The sequence below is a fragment of the Parastagonospora nodorum genome, assembly GCF_000146915.1.
Source record: "Parastagonospora nodorum SN15 chromosome Unknown scaffold_39, whole genome shotgun sequence".
NCBI lineage: Eukaryota > Fungi > Ascomycota > Dothideomycetes > Pleosporales > Phaeosphaeriaceae > Parastagonospora > Parastagonospora nodorum.
In genome coordinates this window covers 213337-233838 of record NW_001884587.1, presented here as the reverse complement: position 1 = coordinate 233838, position 20502 = coordinate 213337, and the positions used below count along the sequence as shown (strand labels likewise).

The 20502-nt window shown below is 52.0% G+C and overlaps 4 protein-coding genes across 4 annotated transcripts; 2 read left to right on the top strand and 2 right to left on the bottom strand.

Moving 5' to 3' along the window:
• Positions 1-183: 183 nt before the first annotated feature.
• On the bottom strand, positions 184-1802 carry SNOG_15656 (hypothetical protein; the record flags this gene model as incomplete). The annotated part of the gene is made up of 9 exons (XM_001805748.1): positions 184-273; positions 321-481; positions 536-846; positions 899-940; positions 995-1174; positions 1225-1308; positions 1381-1471; positions 1522-1615; positions 1665-1802. 9 exons carry the CDS (start codon positions 1800-1802, stop codon positions 184-186), a joined length of 1191 nt encoding a protein of 396 aa, XP_001805800.1.
• Positions 1803-2927: 1125 nt separating this feature from the next.
• SNOG_15655 (hypothetical protein) lies at positions 2928-4540 on the bottom strand (the record flags this gene model as incomplete). The annotated part of the gene is made up of 2 exons (XM_001805747.1): positions 2928-3853; positions 3901-4540. The coding sequence occupies 2 exons, from the start codon at positions 4538-4540 to the stop codon at positions 2928-2930; spliced, it is 1566 nt and encodes a 521-aa protein (XP_001805799.1).
• Positions 4541-6606: 2066 nt separating this feature from the next.
• SNOG_15654 (hypothetical protein) lies at positions 6607-7122 on the top strand. Its single transcript, XM_001805746.1, has one exon. The coding sequence runs from the start codon at positions 6681-6683 to the stop codon at positions 7050-7052; it is 372 nt and encodes a 123-aa protein (XP_001805798.1). The 5' UTR covers positions 6607-6680; the 3' UTR covers positions 7053-7122.
• An 814-nt stretch (positions 7123-7936) lies between these two features.
• On the top strand, positions 7937-20022 carry SNOG_15653 (hypothetical protein; the record flags this gene model as incomplete). The annotated part of the gene is given in 8 exon segments (XM_001805745.1): positions 7937-7981; positions 8030-9644; positions 9712-9836; positions 9865-11255; positions 11278-13046; positions 13063-15531; positions 15582-19874; positions 19928-20022. The coding sequence occupies 8 exon segments, from the start codon at positions 7937-7939 to the stop codon at positions 20020-20022; spliced, it is 11802 nt and encodes a 3933-aa protein (XP_001805797.1).
• Positions 20023-20502: the final 480 nt, after the last annotated feature.

Here is a 20502-nt window from a genome sequence, read left to right as displayed (position 1 = left end):
CTGTGTCTGAGACAACTGGAGTTGCAAGGGAGATGTCATTGTATATGGCACGAGGTGTCTTCATCAAAGTCGTTACATTGCAATTCTTCTACTCTACATAGTACTCGCCTGCTATTCGATGGCGCCTGTTGATCTACAACTCATGATGCCTCATTCTGGGAGTTCAGGATTCGAGCTGAGCATTCATAGCTCAATCGTCTCCTTCTTTCCCGATCCCATTGCACTGAGTGGACCCTTCATGACCATCAAAGTCATAACCTCATACAAAGTATCCTAGACATCGTCAGCATACCCTCAATCGCTTTTCTTTTATCACTTACAGCAGCAGCCATGGTCGTCAGCTCGGCGTTAGTATCGTACGCAGGCGCGACTTCAACAATGTCGGCAGCGATCAAGTTGATGCCCTCGAGACCGCGTATGATGGTGCGGAGCTCACGTGTAGTCCAGCCGCCGGTTTCTGGGGTACCGGTAGCAGGGGCGACTGTTCACGAGAGTCAGTGACACGTTTGTGGACGTCGAAGCGATGCAAACTTACAAGCAGGGTCAAGCGTATCAATGTCAATACTCAGGTATACGGGCTTAGTGGTACCAACCCTGTCCCTAATTTTCTTGATGATACCATCGGTGCCGATCTTGTCAACCTCCCTGGCTTCGACAATCTCAAACCCACAGTAGCCATCGTTCTCGTAGTCGGAAGGACCAGACAGCGTCGTGCGGATTCCGGCGTGGATGTTGGAGTCGTTGGCAAGGAGGCCTTCCTGAGCAGCGTGGAAGAAGTAGGTTCCGTGGTTGATAGCGGCTTGCTCACTGGGAGAGCCGCCGAAGACCTTGGGCTTCCAGGTGTCACTAATATTTTCATCAGATGCTATAGATCAATAGCCGTTATGGAGCAACTCACAGATGGCTGTCGAAGTGGATCACACTGACTGGGCCATACTCGCTAGTGTTCATATTAGTGGTCGTTCCGAGCACAGTATCTGCTCGGGTACCTTACCGGTTGATGGAGCGCAACAACGGCAGAGTAATTGTGTGGTCACCACCAAGGGTGATCAGACGGGGTAATGTCTTGCCCTTCTTGGATGGGCCGGGCTTTTGAGCATCGGTGTGTGGTGCGCGGCTCAAGAGAAGGTTATGGCCTTCTTCGATCTGCTGCAGCGCGTAGGCGTTGTCGTATCTATTGGACGATCAGCTCATTCGCAAACTGTTGAAACGTTGAGAACTTACGATGTAACTGGGATGTCACCACAGTCAATGACCTTAGCCCAAGAGTTGAACGGGTTCGCCTTGAGTGGGACATTGTATCCACCGCTAAATCCGACTCTGCGTGAGCCTTTGTACTCAAACCAAAAGTAAGCAATTGGTTGCTTTGAGGGGACGTACTAAAGATTGAGGCGGCGAGAACCTTGCCTGATGCCGCTCGGCCCAAAGCGGGCTCCTGGACGGTACGATGTGCCAGTGTCAAAGGGAGCGCCTGTAGCACTGTCAATCTATGCGCTCTTTTTTTACTGCATCAATGCATACCAATGAATGCGATGTCGTAGCTCGCATGTGTGTTCAAGCACGGGCTGTATGGAAGGCGACCGAACGTGGAAATACCAGAGAAGACAGAGTCCGCCTAGAAGGGGGTCAATTCCCGTCGCAACTCTCTAGGATTGCAATCATACCTGAGTACCGCCGTCGCCTGGAAGGACGTTGTACCAAAGGTCCTCATGTGGACCATTCAATGGCTCCTGGTCAACACCGTGGTTGCCATGAGCAGCAACAGCCGCCGCAAAGCCGAGGATTGTGGAAGAGACCTTCATTTTCGCTGCAATTCGAATTGAAGGAAGAAGAATACAAGCAGTATGGAAAGGAAGACGAGCTGGAGATCCGGGAAGGGACGATAAATAACTGCGGAAACCTCGAGCAACTCTGTATCAGCCATCATGTTGACGAGCTGCCGTTAGGTAAACGCCTTTTAGGTAAACAGCTTGGAGCTACCCCGGTCGATTACGTCGTATGCAGGTGCGGTGATGGATTGCCTCCAATCGGTTAGGAGGTCTTGGAGAGCCCCAGACTCCGGACCGAAACGTCTTTGGATTAGTTTTTGGGCTGAAAGCTGTTGCGGGGATGGAAGACTTGGAAGAGCCAGAGGTCACATTGTGGTAATGAGGTTGTCAGAGACGTCTTAAACTCTTATGCTAGTATCTAGAAGTACCTTGATGGCGTTCAAGGTGCAACAATTCACCGTACTTCTTGATGGCCGCACCATACAAGGATTATCGAGTTGTCACTGAACAACTCCGGTCATACCCCGCCATGTATGATGACGGGGATCGGATGAGTGAAGGACGTGAGTCAAGCCAATAGAACGGTAAATAGACATGCCGTAATGTCGCAATTCATCGTCGTGTCGCTCCAGCTTATCTGAGGCAGTGCATGACGGCAGTAGTGGACTTGCTACAGGGAGCACGCTTCCGAGGCATTCTTACGTTTCGTTACTCGAAGATTGACACCTCGGACGATCTCAAGAAATCGGTTCCTCGTCATCGGCTGCGAACAACGGCTGAACCCAGGACTTGTCTTGGGCGATGGTTCGACGAGGGTCTTGCTCGCCGGACAGGCAGTCTGCTGTCATTGACAGTTGGTGAGCATTCATGACAAGGTTCGCCTTGGTTGCTGTAATATGCATCTGCATGACATGTCATCGAATAATCGATTCGGAGCGTGGGGAGATCTCAAGGCGGAGAAGATGCAAGGTGAGGTTGAAATGCATGACCGGGGTCAAGATACAGCTTCGAGCTAATGCGCCGCTAACGCATTTTAGGCAGTATTTTACAGCGGATGCATATTCCGGTCGGATAGCTATCTATCTCTATTTACACACACAGTCGTCTAAACGTCTTTGCTAGTATATTTTCGCCACTGAATGAGCCCGAGCCCGCAGCTCAATTGTGAGGAGCGTCGACTTCTGGAACACCTTGTTCTGCCCTGTCATCTGAATCCATCCTATCAAAAGCCTTTTTCACCTGGTAATCCCAATTACTCCATGCAACGATTGCCCATTCGGCAAAGCCGACCAGATAAAGTGCGATACATTGGCCCACCCATAGGCCTCCAAGACCCCAACCGTGGAAAGCGAGCCATATGCCCAAGGGTAAAGCTCCGCAGTAGTAGCTCACAATGTTGACGGTGGCTCCAATGTGCTGTCTGCCCATTCCTCTGAGTGCTCCGCCACAGCTGCCATTGAGACCATCTGCAATCTGAAACAATGCGACATATGGCATGACTTGAGCAGTCAGCCGAATGACTTCGACATCGTCGTTGAAGATTTTGGCGTAGAAGTCTTTGACACCCATCAGTACAGCGAGGACCAGAGCTCCTAGTAGCATGCTGAGTACAGCTGCAGTGTTTGCTGCTCGTGCCGCGCCCTTTGCGTTACGCGCACCCAAGAGATTGCCCACCCGCGAGGATGTTGCAACTCCTACACCAAACGGAATTGTGTTCATGACTTGGTCGGTAGTCATAATGACACTTTGCGCTGCCAGCGGTATTGTTCCGAGCTTGCCTGCCACCAGAGCGACAATCTCAAAAGCCCACCATTCTGTGCCTACGTGGATGACACCGAGGAAAGCGAGGCGTGCGAATGTCCACATGTTTTGGAAGCACTTGCGGTCCCAACCGCCCCAGCAATCCCAACCGTCCACAAAACGTGCATAAGCGAGAAGCAAAAGGAACGATGCCCAGTAAGCTATACCGGTCGCAAGTGGTGCACCGAGCAGACCCATCTTGAATGTGTATACGAAGAGGTAGTTGAGGCCCGCGCTTAATGGCGACGTGATCAGGAGGACATAGGTTCCAGGCCGCATGATTTCTGTCATGGTCAGTGAATGCTTTGAGCTCTCTTATTGCACAACGTACCTTGAGCTTGCAAGTACTTCTTCAAGGCCTCAAAAAAGATATAGCCAAGTCCACCAGGTGCAAGGACGGAGAGAAACCTCGCTGAATCGCGGGCGATGTAGTCTTCCTGTCCTAGGGCTTTGAACAGTGGTGCGGAACAGAACCAAAGGATGGCTACAGGTATGTAGAATAGAGATAAAACAATAAACGCCCGTTGGAGAATAATGCCCAAGTCGTGCCGGTTCTTGCTTCCAGTGAAGCTTGCTGAGGCGAGTGTGTCGATTGCCGTTGTGCCTCCTAGCGCAATAAGCCAGCCGGTAGCCATCGCGAACATGTAGGAAAAGGCAGCTGTTGCAAGGGCTTCTGGCGATAGACGTCCAACGATCAAAACCGAGATTGTTTGAAGGGAATTCTGGAGGGCATAGGCAACGATTACGGGTAATGAACCTTTGAATACTACCCAGAACTCTCGCGAGACGAGCTGGAAGTTGGAGGCATTTCCATCCTCTAGCTCATATGTCTCGCCAGTGGACCATTCTTCGTGGTGTGCTTGCGGTAGAAGTGATGTGCGTTCATCGGGGGACATACCAGCTTCCGAAGACTTTGATGTCCGGAAGAGGCTAGACAGCCATGACTGGGGCTTGTTTGTGTCGTTGGCCATGTTGAAGGTCGCTCTTCGTGAGGGAAGCTCTCAGGGCCCAGAGTTGCCCAATATACGAATATGAGATTGTGGCAAAGGAACCCATGGGGCTCGAAACGGAAGCCGAACAGCACACTGTACATGCGAAAAAAGGACCACAACCGGGTGGGTGCCGATAGAGTGGTATGACAGTACAGTTTACACCACAAACGCAACAACTGGGCAGCCTTCAACCGGTATAGTCCCGGACTTATTAACCTACCATAGCGAATTGCTGTATGCAGAGAAGCACCGATAAGGCACTGCAGTACATCACTCTAGGCCTGATTGACGATGGGCGATCGGATTGGAAGTGTGATAGAATGCGTGCATTGCGGTAGTCTTATCGACCTGCATCAAACTCGATTGACTAAGTTCCTTCGGTAAGTTTTACGTGACGGGAGCAGGCAGGTCAAATCGGAGAAGTCTAATTAGTGGGGCGAGATATGGCGTAGTCGTGAACCATAACCGTGAGCTTGGGGAAGTGCCGGGTCAACCGCATTCCCCGTCATTTGGCAATACAGGCACTGGTTATTCCTCACCGGGAGACGCGATGACTGTGTGTATGTTGTCAGTTTGTATGTGGCGTATGTTGTTGCACATAGGCTGGAGGGCGTTGGAAACAGCGGTCAAGAGTTTAGCGACTGTGCCGTTCGGAGATTTCGCGCTTTGCTCAACTCGGCACTTCTACCTAGCACCAACATTACTTCCAACACCGAACCGCAAAGAAATGTCTTGGTGTCGCACCTCGAAAGGCCCTATCGAGGCTGAATTTAGCAATCGAAAAGCAATAATGCGAAAGGAGAAATGCGAGACGTTGAGGGATCCTGGGTGTGCGTGATCTAACGCTGATCTGCAGCGTCGACGTGATGGCACCAGAAGATGCTTACCATAGGTGACTTTAGCATGATGTTTCAGGGTCACTGCTTATTCTAGGTCCAATTCGTAAACCGCCATGAAGAGAACTGAGTGCATTGCTATTGCAATCTTATGTGGCAGTCCTTCCCTGCATGGCCAGCCATGACAGTGATGCCATTGCTCCTGTGCAATGCATCATTGCAACAACAAACCTTGATTTGTTCGATTATTGCTATAGCTACATTGAGAATCCTGGACGGTACTTGAAAACTTCGAGATCAATGAACATACGATATGCCGCCACTTGCTAAACTGCGACGCCCGTGACGGCGTCAATCTGCTTCCACCCATATATGTAGACCATCTGTCACAGCTAATGTCATCGACGAGTTGGCGTCGAGGATGGGATGGTGATGAGTAAAAAAGGAGGCAGTGAGGGCAAGCGTTAGCGCAGGACTCGGGTATACTTGCCTTCTGAGTTTGTACCCCGCTTTGATACATCGTCAGAGCCCAAGTTCGACTACAAAACCAGACCAAAAACGACTCGTATTTTTTATTGTACCTCCAGGTTCTCGACTACCTCAAGCTTGTTATTACAGGTGATGCACAATATTTCATGCGTGCCATGAAAACACTACTTTGAATTAAACGCGGTTGAATTGAGGTTATCTACATCACGCCATAGCAATTTGGTCACCGCAAAATGGTTCACTCAAACCATTCCACCAGAGACCCATATCCGAGCACACTTCGAGACTATCGTGGCCCTAAAATGACAGCCCCGTGTCATCTAGTTCCCGTTCACTAGCTCCAGCAGGTAACTTTGAAGCGTGGAGCTACCCCTCACTGGCTCTGGACGTCACGCCATAGCTTGCACGACGTGTCCATCGTTTGTCGTACACGTAAAAACATCCAGGCCAAATCACACCAAGGGCCGCGTCTTGCTAACTGATAGCATCCCATTTTGGGCCACTCATGTTTGCGTCCGTTACACCATCATGCAATTGTCCGACCCAGGCCCGGGGTTAACGCTTGATATCTTCCGCACCAGTCATGTCCAAGAATGTAGTCGGGCTGAAGCATGCAGAGAGACCAGTGGAGCATGGAGGTGCATGCGCTATGAGTGAGGTGGAGCTCTGCAGCTCCTCATGACCTGCGGCTACTGTCCAAGATGCAAGACACTTTATGCACTACAAGTCTCTAGCATCTATCAGAACTGAACCTCAGCAAAGCCAAAATAACAAGAACACAATCCATACCAACAATGTCCTCTCCTACCTCAGCCGATGCAGCTCGCCGCACTTCCGAAGCCCGCGCCGCCGTCACCGCCTCCCTCGCCTCCGTTGGCGCATCTGTTGACAATGAGCTGCGGACCCGCACAGCGGATCTCCACGCCAACAGCGCAGCTATATCTAAGCAAGAGAAGGAGCTCGCGAAGCAGACGGCTGCGCTGGCAAAGGAGAGCGCGCAGTGGGAGAAACTGCTGAACGGTGGCACCAAGAAGCTGAATGAGGTCGGGGATATCCAAAACTGGGCGGAGATGATTGAAAGGGATTTGCTGGTCCTGGAGGAGACGGTCAGGCTGGCAGAAGGGAAGGGCGAGGAAGAGACAGCGAGTGGGACAAGAGGGTGGTGAGGGGGAGTGCTTGTAGCTGACTTGGTGATGATATCTTGAGTAAAACCTTCGGACTTTGGCCTACCGGCAATTGTAATGTTCCATGTGCCAACGCTATATTTATTTGATGTTGTGCCTGCTTCACAGGACGCTTTTATAATGTTGACGCGATATCATAAGAGTGCAAGTTCCTGCCCAAATTGGAGACATGAAGCCTTTCGGAGGTGCTTGATGCTGGACATTAGGACTCCAGGCAATACAAACATGAGCCATATTCTCCTCATTGCCGATTGGAACATTCTGGAAAGGTGTGAACATCATTCTTCGCAGATTTGCTCTGACCGGCGGAGAAGCGGTGTCCAAAGCGCGTCGATTCGTGATATCGTAGCGCCAAGGCGGCTTTAGCGTCACCTTCCTCCATCATCGCGAAACTGCCTGAGAGCTCAGAGCTGCAGCAACAAACTCACCTCCACCCCACATCGCCACACCGACCCTCACCACATTTCGTCTCTGAGCACACCCCGCCCGCTCAAGACGATTCGCTAGCTTGAATAGTCCACGCCTGCACCGTGGCTTTCGGCAGCGCCTCACTCCACCACGCCGCTTTACACATTATCTTCCGCAACCACAGCTCCTTGGACATTCTCTACCCCGCTGTGTCTCCTCTGGGTAGCACGTGAGATAGCCAGCCCCGAAACGGCAAAGCACGCTCTACGATCGACCCAGCGCCTTTTCTGAACATTTGTCGTTTCTAGAAAAGGTAGTCGCAGCCTGTATCACGACAACTCTCACTACTGCGCGGACATTGACGAACCACATACTGTCAACTCGCCACACGTCATCATAGAATACAGTAAAAGGACTGCATGTGAGAAAAGTCCGCCTTCCGAGCGCCCGGCGCAAACATGAAGATCAAGAAGCAGGCTACATCGCGGCATGAGTCCACTCTGGTAGGCAAACCACCTTTTCATCTGCCATGTCGCCACTAACAGCCGCAGTCGTCGATGATAGCTGAATTCGTACGAGCCACAGAGTCCATACCGCTCTACCAACTGCCTGCACATCTTGCCTCGTTCCCAAAACACTGGCCGTTCCCCCGCGGTGACGCATACCACTGGATACCCGTGCTGAATCGCTTCGACCGCATACTGGAGCTTTTCAATCAGGAATATGGCCTGGTAGATGGGCCTCAGACACAGCCTTTCGGGCGCCGGTTACTGCTGAAAGGCGACGCAGAGGAGGGTAGCACAAGCTCGGACCAGACAACTACAGATGCCATTCTAGACACCCTGCACGTGTCGCAAGATGGAGATCGTGAGTTGGTCGAGAACGTTCTCAACTTCACGCGCATGCTGCTAGAGAACTGTGGCAACCGCAGCCTGTACGCCAGCAGCGAGCGTCTAGATAAGCTGCTCAACTCCACATCGACCCCCCTACTCAAAGCCACCCTTCGCCTCGGTCATCGTCTCGCTCAGCGCTTTAGTGCAGCTCGGCAGCGACTGGGATCCGCCAACCTCCACCTCTCGTTGCTTGCAAGTCACTACAACATCAACCTCGACAAGGTCCAGAAGCTCTCTGCTCCATTCTCCAAGGGCCCCGCAGTGTCAGCGCCGATTTTTGGTACACCATCAGGCAAGGGCAAAGACAAGATCGCTGATCGGCGAGGCGATACCGAGAGGATAAGCCCCAGCAACCTGGTCGGGCTGTATGCTTTACCCGATTCCACTCTCAAGCAGGAGTTTGGAGGCGTCGCTCTCTCATACTACGAGCCAACACCGGCAACCGAGGAGGCCACCTCAAAGCCAACAGCCACAGATCCGCCAACTACACCAACACCCATCCGAAGAACGTCAAACATGGGCCCGAACCGCACCCCTCGCCAGCCTCAATCGGCGCCCACGACTGACTCCCCTACAACACCTGCATTCACACCTGGCAATCCCAGCAGCAAGACTACAGGCCCGAAGACGTTCGAATTATCCGCCGAGAAGGTTTCAAGTAGCGATCTGCACCAGCTCATCAAACAGGGACTTGCCGATCTGCCCGACAGCGTGCACTACGAATTTCTACACAAAGTCCGAACTGCCAAATTGCTTGCTGCTGGGAAGACGGGGCGTGACGACGCAATCGCCCTTCGCATGCTCGCTATTGCCAATTCTGGTTACGTGTACGGTGAGAAAGAGTTCCATGCCAAGGTCGGTCAGCAAGATGCCGACGAGCCACGTCGTCTGCAACTGGCATACCAGCTCTCTGAATTGGTACATCCACCCAGTAATGGAGAGCGTGGCATCTCCACCGAGCTGCAAACATTCGTCCTCGGCGCTTTAGAGGCCTTGGCCAAACACAAGGGCAAAGGTGCTGACATCTGTACCGCTTTGAGTGTCAACGTTAACCATGGTGTGCTCTTCTATCTGGTGCGCAAGCTTGTAGCTGGTCTGGGTACAGAGACGCCTGCTGCGGACTACCTAGAAGAAGATCAATGGCGTGATGCTTTGTTCTCCTTGCTCAACACACTTCCAGTTTCTCAACAACGGACTGGGGAAGGTATGGTCTCTGCAGGCTTACTCGAGATTCTGGTCGAGGCTCTCAAGCTACGCACGGAGAAGGCTGAACGCAACCATCCCAAAATCCTCAAATTTCCTCGACACTTTTGTATACAATTTGCGGGATGCCTTCCAAGCTCTGGTCAACGCCAAGGGTCTTGACATCATCGCCGATATGATGCAGTATGAGGTCGACATTGCCAAAAAGCTCGCAGAGGATAACAAAGGCATGCCCCAAGAGTATAAGACGACAATTGACGGACTATCAAGTCCCCTTCTATCATCAGCAGACACTTCGATGGCTCTTCAAGTTTTTGAACCACATGATGGGCCACACTGGCACCAACAATGATCGTCTTATGCGGACTTTGATTGACTCGGCACAGCTGCTGACGGGGCTGCGAACTGTTCTCTCCAATGCGCGCATCTATGGTTCGACAGTATGGAGTACCGCCGTCCTCATCTTGACCAGTTTCATTCATAATGAGCCAACGAGTTATCAAGTCATTGCTGAAGCCAATTTGAGTGCAGCCTTCTTGGAGAGTGTAGCTGGTGAACCCGCAGCAGAATCACCAGAGGCTCTTGAGGAGAACAACGGCCATTCAGACACCGTTCCGAATCGCACGTATGCTCCGCGGGTGCCTGGAGAGCCTTTGGCCGCTGGGATTCTTCCAGTAGCTGAAGCTATATCAACTCTTCCTCCCGCATTTGGCGCCATTTGCTTGGCAGAATCTGGCATGAAATTGTTCCAATCCTCGACTGCACTGAAGCGATTCTTCGAGATCTTTGAGAGCCCAGAGCACATCAAAGCGCTTGATGCAGACACGGAGATGCCCACCATGATCGGAAACTCTTTCGACGAACTTGTCCGTCACCACCCGCCACTGAAAGCCCGTGTTCTCTCCTGCTTGAGCGAATTAATTGCACGTGTCGTGCACCTATGTGCCGAAAGAGCAGAGAAAGAAGGCATCGGTGCCAAACTCTGGGTCGAAACCGCCGAAGGACAATTGATTGTTGCTGGTGGTCGCCAAGCTCTGTCTGGATCACAAACGCATCGTCGAATCGTACCACAACCCGATGCGACAGGTAATGATATCGTGATGCAAGACACCGATGAAGAAGCAACCACCGGCTCTGTCATCGAAGCAGTGACCGCCGAACAAGTCACCGAGACAGAGGATAGCACCAAGGGCCCCACTACTGGCCAATACATCCGCGTCCTTTGCCGTTTTCTCTCTGGCTTCTTCTCGAACCATGCCATGTGTAGCGCGTACATCGAGGCCAATGGCGTAGAGTCTATTCTGGACATTTCCAGTCTCGCTTGCCTGGACCCGAGGTCTAATGAGAGTCGCAGCATGACTGAGGAGTTCAGCAGAGTTGTGCAAGTATTGGTTGAGCAAAAGCCACACATTGCTGTACCTTCATTGATCAAGCGTACTCAACAAGCCTTGGAACATCTAGAACCTATGCTTGATCACACAGGAGCTCAGGCTTTCTTCGCGCCCTTCACCAGTGCTGGCACAGCACGGGATGATGGCAACTTGCATAACGGAACCGAATACGTCAAATCGTTAGTATCTGCGTTCACACTTGTCGGTGCTATGACCTTGACCTTCCAGAGTCAGATGTACAACGCGCGCGGAGCACACAGTCTGTCCAGTCAAGTCAACCTCGCGGACATGTACGCGTGCTTGGTTGTACAGTCTCGGGAAGCTTCACAGGAGCTGTGTCTGGGAAGAGCTTTCTCTGCAGAGGAATATGCCTGCTGAATGGGAGAAAGCGACGCGTGTCAAAAGTACAGGTTTTGGCAATGCTGAAGCCGACCTGGTCTTCCGTATGGGCACCAGTGATAGACCATCTGAGACTGCTGCGCCATCGACCACGGAAGACTCTAGCAGTGGCGATGCAGCTGCGCCCGAACCTTCGGTTGCGAAAACTTCTGTTCTGAGCCAGGAGAGCGCACAGTTCAAGAACACTCAAATTCTTCGGAACTTGCTGAGCAAGATTCCAACAGAGATTGCGCCCTTTTGCCAGTCCCTTGGAAAACTCCTCTTGTTTCGTCGCAGTCTCGAAGCATACCAACGACAATGTGCAACAGTCGTTTCGGACCAGCTTGCGCAAGCCGTGATTGATCAGCTGCAGTATCGTGGACCGCAAGAGTCGGATTCTGCCGAGGATCGCTACGCCTACTGGGTAGTCATCCTTACATCTTTGTCACAGCTTATGATCGATGCGAACCTGGACCGCCCGCAAGCTTTGACCCTACTTCTAGTTTCCTTCCGAAACTTGGGTGGCTTTGAAGTTTTGGGCGACATATTAGGCAAGTTCTATCAATCTGCGCTTGAGGTCACTCAAAAGCAGGGTGAAGATGCAAACGAGGAGTCCCAGCGCTTGCTCAACTTGTCCCTCGGCGGTATAAAGATCATCTTAGCGTTCTATTCGCAAATCACAAGCTTCAAGATCATTGGAGAGTCACAGCAAACCTCCACGATGCAGAGTCGGCCAGATAGAGACCGAGAGCGCGCAGATTATTTCTCGACTGCACAGTTCCTGGTCGAGCTTCGCTTCGCTGTTATCAAGCCAGTCGAGAAGATATGGAATTCAGATCTGATGGACAAGGCAACTACGTCCATTGTGAAGACTTCCATCAACATTCTGAAGTCTGTTCTAGACTGTGATGGGGAGCACGGTGCCTATGCGACTGCCGACAAGATTCCGAAGCGCAGCAAACCTATCATCAAGCCTTGGACACCGCGCAACGCGGGATACATACAGCAACTGAAGGACGCCGACTTTTCCGAGAGCTTGGCCGAGGAGGCTCTGTACCGTTGTTGCGACAATCTCAACATGGCGCGTGAGTACTGCCAAAACCAGGCTCGTCCACAGTCTTCGCGAAATCCGATTCCGCAGTACGAACTCGAAGCGCGTGGGCCGCCATCGTCCTCACCAAGCCGAGCCGAAGTTGTTGTGCCTGAGCCAACGGACAGTGTCAGCATGTCCTCGAGCGATAACACCCAGGATGATGAGGGGTCGGAAGCTCCAGACACTCAATCAATTGAGATGGAGGACGTCAGTTCACAAGACGAGACAGGTGAACCTTCTGGAACGCCTGTGCCCGACAGTCGAACAGATGCTTCAGGCCCTACGCCACATGATGCTCTGGCGTATCAAAAGAGAATGCGTGCTGGAAACATGGCAGAGGCTGTCGCCCTGGAAGATCTCGACAAGGCTCGAACTGAGCTTCGGCAAACCCTAGTTGACCGTTCTCTTGACATCCTCAACTCCCATGATGATGTCACGTTCGAGTTGGCGGATCTCATAACCGCAGCGGTTGCAAAGGCCGCCGATCCAGGCTCGATGCGCAATGAGATAGGTACTACGCTTGTTCAGTCGCTGATCTCGCTACAGTCTGAAGACGACTTCCGCTCACAGGGCAAAAAGATTTCTGCTCTCAGCGCATCTATTGGCTTTGGTTCTTCAAGAGAAAGACTTTTACGACGTCATTGTTGATGAGTTGAAGGATAACTTCGTCACGTTGCTGGGTTTCGTGAAGATATTTCCTGACCAACCTGCCGACGAGTCTTCCCCTTGGATCGGCCAAGTGTTATTGATCATCGAGAAACTACTAGCGGAAGATCAGTTGCCACAACAAATTACCTGGACGCCGCCTACTGGAGACTCTACTGAGCCAATCTCAGCTGACCAATTACCGGAGCCTATTGTTGGTGTTGACGAGAAGAACCAGCTGTTTGATGCTATCATGGAGATGCTACCGCGCATTAGCAAAGACGAGTCGCTTGCCTTGTCAGTGACGCGTGTTCTGGTCATGCTGACCCGCACGCGCAAGATTGCAGCTCGCCTGGCAGAGAAGCGCAACATTCAGCGACTCTTTTTGATGATCAAGCAGCTTGCGGGCATTACCAATGAAGGTCTGCGCAGTGCTCTCATGATTGTTCTTCGCCACATGATTGAAGACGAAGCGATGATCAGACAAATCATGGGCACGGAGATTCAACAAATGTTCGAGTCGCGCGATCGTAGGCAAACTGACACGACTGGTTATACTCGTCAAATGTACGCACACGCTGTCCGCGCTCCAGAACTCTTCGTAGAAGTCACCAATGAGAAGCTGCAGCTCGCGCGCTTCGATCCCAATCAACGACCACAAACGCTCATTCTCAAGAGGGAGGAGGCACCATCTGCTGAAGCTGACGCTTTGCCTGGAGCCACAACTGGGCCTGTCGATGCCCCCGTTGAAGAAGACCGCCCGAAGGAGACTATCGAACCCAAACCCCTCCTTGAGCGGACCAAGACCGCGGATCTCAAGGTTCCGATGGTCGAGAACTCTGATGGAGTTATACACTACCTTCTTTGTGAACTGCTTGCCTACAAGGAAATTGACGACACGCCCGAGCCTGCGAAGACAAGTGAAGCAACACCCGAGGTTTCAGGGAGTGAGCAAGCGGCGCCAGAGGCGTCATCATCAGCTGTTACCACAACTCCGGAACTGAGTAAGCCAGAAAAGCCGGTGTTCAAAGCCGATACGCATCCCATTTATATCTACCGATGCTTCCTTCTCAAGTGCTTGGCAGAACTACTCCAGAGTTACAACCGCACCAAGATTGAGTTCATCAGCTTCTCAAGGAAGGCTGATCCTTACACTACGACTCCCTCGAAACCGCGTTCGGGTGTCTTGAATTATCTGCTGAACACCCTGGTGCCAGTCGGCACACTCAACCACGAGGGTGATCTTGCGTTCAAAAAGAAACTGGCCACCTCGAATTGTGCAATTGACGTCGTTGTCTCACTTTGCCACAAGACTGGAGAATATACTGTTCCGAAGGCCGAGGCCCAGCAATCTCCGTACGCAGAAACCGAGCAAGACTTGTTGTTTGTGCGCAAATTCGTACTGGAACATGCCCTTAAGGCCTTTAGAGACGCCAATGCTTGGGACGAACCTCTCGACATGAAGTATTCGCGACTACTCGGCATTTCTGACATCTTCTCCCGCATGATCTCTCAGCGCTCCAATGGGGAGATGCTGACTCAGAATGCTGAGTTGACACCAAATCTCAAGCAAATGGCGAAGATCATGTATGAGAAGAACTTCATCACCATATTGACTACTGCCATCTCAGACATTGATCTCAACTTCCCGAACGCCAAGCGCGTCGTCAAGTACATTCTGAAGCCTATGAAGTGGCTGACTTATGTCGCTATGGACTTGAGCATGCACTACGACACTTCATCAGCACCAGATTCGGCCGACGAGTACGAGATTTCCACAGCATCTGATGACGATTTAGTCGACACCGGGCGCGAAGAGACCCCGGACCTTTTCCGTAATTCGACTTTGGGCATGTTTGAGATGCCACACGACTCTGCATCAGAAGATTCCGAGGATGAGGATGGCGAGGAGATCATGTATGATGACGCGTACGCTGATGACATGGAATACGACGAGGACGAGCCAGGAGATAGAGATGAGGTTGTCTCTGACGATGATGAGGACATGATGGATCCGGATCTTGGAGATATCGGCCCGATCGAGGGTATGCCTGGCGACATCGAGATTGAAGTAGAAATGGGTGGTGACGAAGATGGTATGGGTTTGGATTCTGACGACAATTCTGAAGATGATGAGGGAGATGATGAGGAAGATGACGATGATGAAGACGATATGGATGATGACGATGATGACGATGACATGGACGACGATGAAGCCATGGAGGCTTTAGAAGCACTTGAAGAGGTCACGGGCGATGACGAAAACGCGAGTCTCGGTGATGATCAAGAGGACGACTGGAGTGATGATGCAGGCGACTTTGGCATCATTAATGGAGAAGGCAATCTTCCCCCTGGCGCACTCGATGGGATTGTTCTTGAATCCGGGACTAGAATGATAGACGAGAGAGGACACATGGCTGGATTCCTCGGTGAGGAAATGGGAGAAGAAGGTGCATTGTGGGAACTGATATTACTTTGACTTTGCTAACTCGTAACACAGATGATGAGGAAGGAGACGAATTCGACGACGAGGACATTCACTACGACGTTGAAGCCGAGGATGATGACGACGACATGGCTGACTTAGGCGCATGGACAGGCGGTTGGGATGAACCCGCGCCACCAGCACATCGTCATGGCCATCGACTGAGCCCATGGATGTTTCCAGCTGGACCAGGTGACCGCATCCTGGTACCTGCATATCGTTCCCATCGTCCAGGTGCCGGCCCACGCGTGACAGACGATGGCATCAACCCTCTCCTTCAGCGTGGTGGTCGTTCCTCTGGTCGCGGTACCGAAGGTCCATTCAGAAATGAGGGTATGAGTGATTGGGTCCACGCCATCGAAAATCGTGGGCCACGTGTCTTCCCATCTGACAGTCCTGTCTCGTTTATCAGCAATCTTTTGAACGCCATGAGTCAAGGCAATGGTCCGGTATTGCATCAGGCTGGAGGTGCATTGCACCTCTCGTTCAACAGCGTACCCATGGGTATACCCCATCCGTTCGATTCGGGATTGCGCCGCGAAGCCAATCGCATGCGTGAAATGTCACGTTCTGCGCGAGAAGATCCACATTCGGCTATCACTTTCGTCAAGGCTAGTACCAGCCAGCGTTGGCAAGAGGAAGCCAGATTGCTCTATGGCCCGAATGCTATCGAGAAGGGTTCGCGCGTCGTCAACTCAATTCTCAAGGTCATGGTGCCCCCTGCCATGGAGGCAGCCAAAAAGCGCCAGGAAGAGCGAGAGGCGGAGGCGGCTCGCAAGGCCAAAGAAGAACAAGCGCTGAAAGAGCAGCAGGAGCGTGAAGAACGCGAAGCCAAAGAGAAGGAAGAGCGTGAGCGACAAGAGCGCGAAGCTGCCGAGGCAGCAAGTCGTGCAAACGAGCAGACTGCGGAACCTCAGGCAGCGGATGAAACTGCATCTGCAACACAAGCTCAAGCTATGGAGGGTGTGGAAGCAGGTGCAACAGCTCCTGAAGAGCCAGCGGAACCGTCTGAACCTGCAGCAGACACTCGTCCTCGGATTATGACAACACTCAGAGGCCACGAGTACGATATTACCGACTTGGGCATAGATCTGGAGTATCTTGATGCCTTGCCAGAAGAGCTTCGAGAGGAGGTCCTGATGCAGCAAGTTGCCGAGCGCAGACAAGAAGAACGCGCCCAGAGGCAGCAACAACAGCAAGCACAGCCACAGCAAGCTGCCGCTGAGCCTGCTGCTCCATCTGGCGATCAACCTACGGACATTGATGAACAGTTCCTAGCAGCTCTACCTCCGGAGATCCGGGAGGAGCTTCTGCAGCAGGAAGCAGCAGAGAGACGCCGCCGCGAACGCGAAGAGAACCGTCGCCGCAATCAGACGGGTGGTGTCGCTCCACAAGCTGAAGACATGGACACTGCCAGCTTTCTTGCATCGTTGGATCCTACTTTGCGAGCGGCAGTACTCATGGACACTGATGAAGATACGTTGCGGCAGCTACCGCCCGAAATCTCCGCCGAAGCTAGAGCTTATGGAGGTGATCGTCGTCTAAACCAGTTCAATGAGTATGGCTACCGTCGTGGAGACAGACGTGGTCAACAGGAAGATGCGACACAAAAGAAGAAGGCCCGACCTTGTGTTCAAATGCTCGACAAAGCAGGCGTCGCAACACTATTAAGGCTTATGTTTATCCCACAGCAGGGCAGCGCGAAAACCAGTCTCAGCTCGATTCTGCGCTACGTGTGCGAGAACCGTCAGAATCGCGCCGAGGTCATTAGCATTCTACTTTCCATCCTCCAAGACGGTAGTGCAGATGTCAATGCAGTGGAACGAAGCTTTGCTCAGCTATCAATTCGGGCAAAGCAGCCTCAGCAACCTGCAGATAAGACACCCAAATTATCGCGAAAGAATGGATCCTTGTCCATCAATGCGGATGTCTCCCCGCTCATGGTTGTTCAGCAATGTCTCAATACGCTCACACAACTTTGCGACAAGAACCCTGCCGTCTGGCAGTTCTTTCTTACCGAGCATGAGACTGGAGTTGGCTTCAAGAATCGCGGTAACCGCAAAGGCAAAGCCAAAGACACCAAAGACGCCAAGGCTACACGGTTCCCAGTGAACGCACTGCTTACCTTGTTAGACCGCAAACTCATCGTCGAGAGCTCATCCATTATGGAACAGCTAACTGCCTTACTCAAACACATCACACAGCCTTTGCACAGCTTGAAGAGTGACAAGGACAAGGCCAAAGATGAGGCAGAGAAACAGACCGATTCAGCAAATATACCCGGTCATGCTATCGACGTCGCACCCAACGTTGAGCAGTCTGCCTCCACTTCGGAACCTCAGACTGGAGTGCAAGATACGGAAATGACCGCTACCTCAGAAGCCGCGGGCCAACCAACCGACACCGCCACTGAAGGCGAAAGCAGCACTACCACTGCGAAGGATACGGACCCTAAGCCCGAGGACGACAAGTCCAAGAAGCATCGTCCGCTGATACCTCCGGAGATCCCTGAGAATAATTTGCGCCTCGTTGCCAAAATCCTCGCTGCACGAGAATGCAACAGCAAGGTGTTCCAAGAGACGCTGTCCGTCATCAGCAATTTGTCGCCCATTCCTGGCGCAAAGGAAATATTTGGCCACGAGTTACTTGGGATCGCCAAAGACCTGGCGCGGTCAACATTGGACGATCTTGCAAGCCTGACCGTGCAGGTTTCGAAGGCAGACTCACCGACAGACGTTCAAGGCATCGCGCTTGCCAAGTTTTCACCAGCAAGCTCGGATCAGACCAAACTGTTGAGGGCACTCACCGCGCTGGACTACCTTTTTGACCCCTCGCGTGACAGTAAAGATAAGCCAGAAGCTCGTGCGGAGGCTCTGGAGCCTGCTCAGAAGGAAGACATATTGCTATCTCTGTACGAAGATGCCGCCTTTGCACCTTTGTGGGAGAAGCTGAGTGGGTGTCTGACGGTCATACGCCAACGCGGAAACATGCTCAACATCGCCACAACGCTGCTACCTCTGATTGAGTCGCTGATGGTGGTCTGCAAGAACACCACTCTCAAGGACGTCCCTCTGGCAAAGATGCTTCCCAAGGAGTTTGCGCTGTCAAGCCCGCCTCCAGAGAACAAGATGGAAAACCTATTCTTCAACTTCACAGAGGAGCACCGCAAGATATTGAACGATCTCGTTCGCCAGAATCCCAAGCTCATGAGCGGCACTTTCTCGCTCCTGGTGAAGAATTCAAAGGTGTTAGAGTTTGACAACAAGCGCAACTACTTCAATCGGAAGCTTCATTCCAGGAGCGGCGATCGCCAACCCCACCCGCCTCTACAGCTTGCTGTCCGTCGAGATCAAGTCTTCCTGGACTCGTTCAAGTCTCTCTACTTCAAGTCCGCCGATGAAATGAAGTACGGAAAACTCAGCATCCGCTTTCACGGTGAAGAGGGTGTCGACGCCGGTGGTGTGACTCGTGAGTGGTTCCAGGTCATCTCGCGGCAGATGTTCAATGCAGACTACGCCCTCTTTGTTCCTGTCGCGTCTGATCGCACAACATTCCACCCCAACCGCCTCAGCTCCATCAACCCTGAGCATCTCATGTTCTTCAAATTTATCGGGCGCATCATTGGTAAAGCACTGTATGAGGGCCGTGTTCTTGATTGCCATTTCAGTCGTGCCGTATACAAGCAGATCATGGGCAAGCAAGTGAACTTGAAAGATATGGAGACACTAGACCTTGAGTACTACAAGTCACTAGAGTGGATGCTGAACAACGACATCACGGACATCATCACAGAGACATTCTCCGTAGAGGTTGAAGCCTTTGGTGAGATGCAGGTCGTGGACCTCATCGACAATGGCCGCGAGATTCCAGTCACCGAGGACAACAAGCACGAGTACATCCGCCTCATCACCGAACATCGTCTCACTGGCTCGGTACGCGAACAGCTCGACCACTTCCTCAAGGGCTTCCATGACATTGTACCTTCAACACTCGTGTCCATCTTCAGCGAACAAGAGCTGGAGCTGCTCATCTCTGGTCTGCCTGACATCAATGTCGACGACTGGAAGAACAATACTGAATACCACAACTATACTGCCGCCTCACCTCAGATCCAATGGTTCTGGCGTGCAGTACGCACATTCGAGAAGGAAGAGCAGGCCAAGCTGCTACAGTTCGTCACCGGTACCTCCAAGGTGCCTCTCAACGGCTTCAAAGAACTTGAGGGTATGAACGGCTTCTCCAAGTTCAACATCCATCGGGATTTTGGCAGTAAAGATCGTCTACCATCTAGTCATACATGCTTCAACCGTAAGCCTCCTCTCTACTTCCCATTGCCTCAAACAACGCTAACAATATGACAGAGCTCGATTTGCCCGAGTACGAAACCTACGAAGATCTCCGCAAAGCACTCTACACCGCCATGACTGCTGGAGGCGAGTACTTTGGTTTCGCTTAAATACATCATCTCTACCACCAGACTGTACATCAAAATTCTAACGACATTTCTTCATGTTTCACGATAGCACGGCACGCATTGCAGGCGCTCGAGTATACCTGGCTAGCAAAGGCGTATGTGCATGGAGGATATTTTACCTTGGTGTATGATTAGATTCAAAGCGGCATCGGCATGGATGGTGGCTGGGAGTGCAGGCCTGGCTGTTCCGGAAGTGTGCGCTGGACGCGCTAGGGGATGACAAGGGACGTGTGTGGGTAGCAAAAATACAAGCATAGATTGTGCTTAGATCTGATGTCCTGATGCGTGATGAATAAATTTTACAACGGCAATTGAGTGCACATCTATCTAAGAACCGGCCACCTAGTCGACTTTGCCGAACACACATAAATATGGTGATCTGCAATTACAGCGCTCCTCCCCTCCTTCCGGTGTCCTCTAGCCTTTGCGCGCAAGGTTTACGTATTTCCACTTTATTCATGA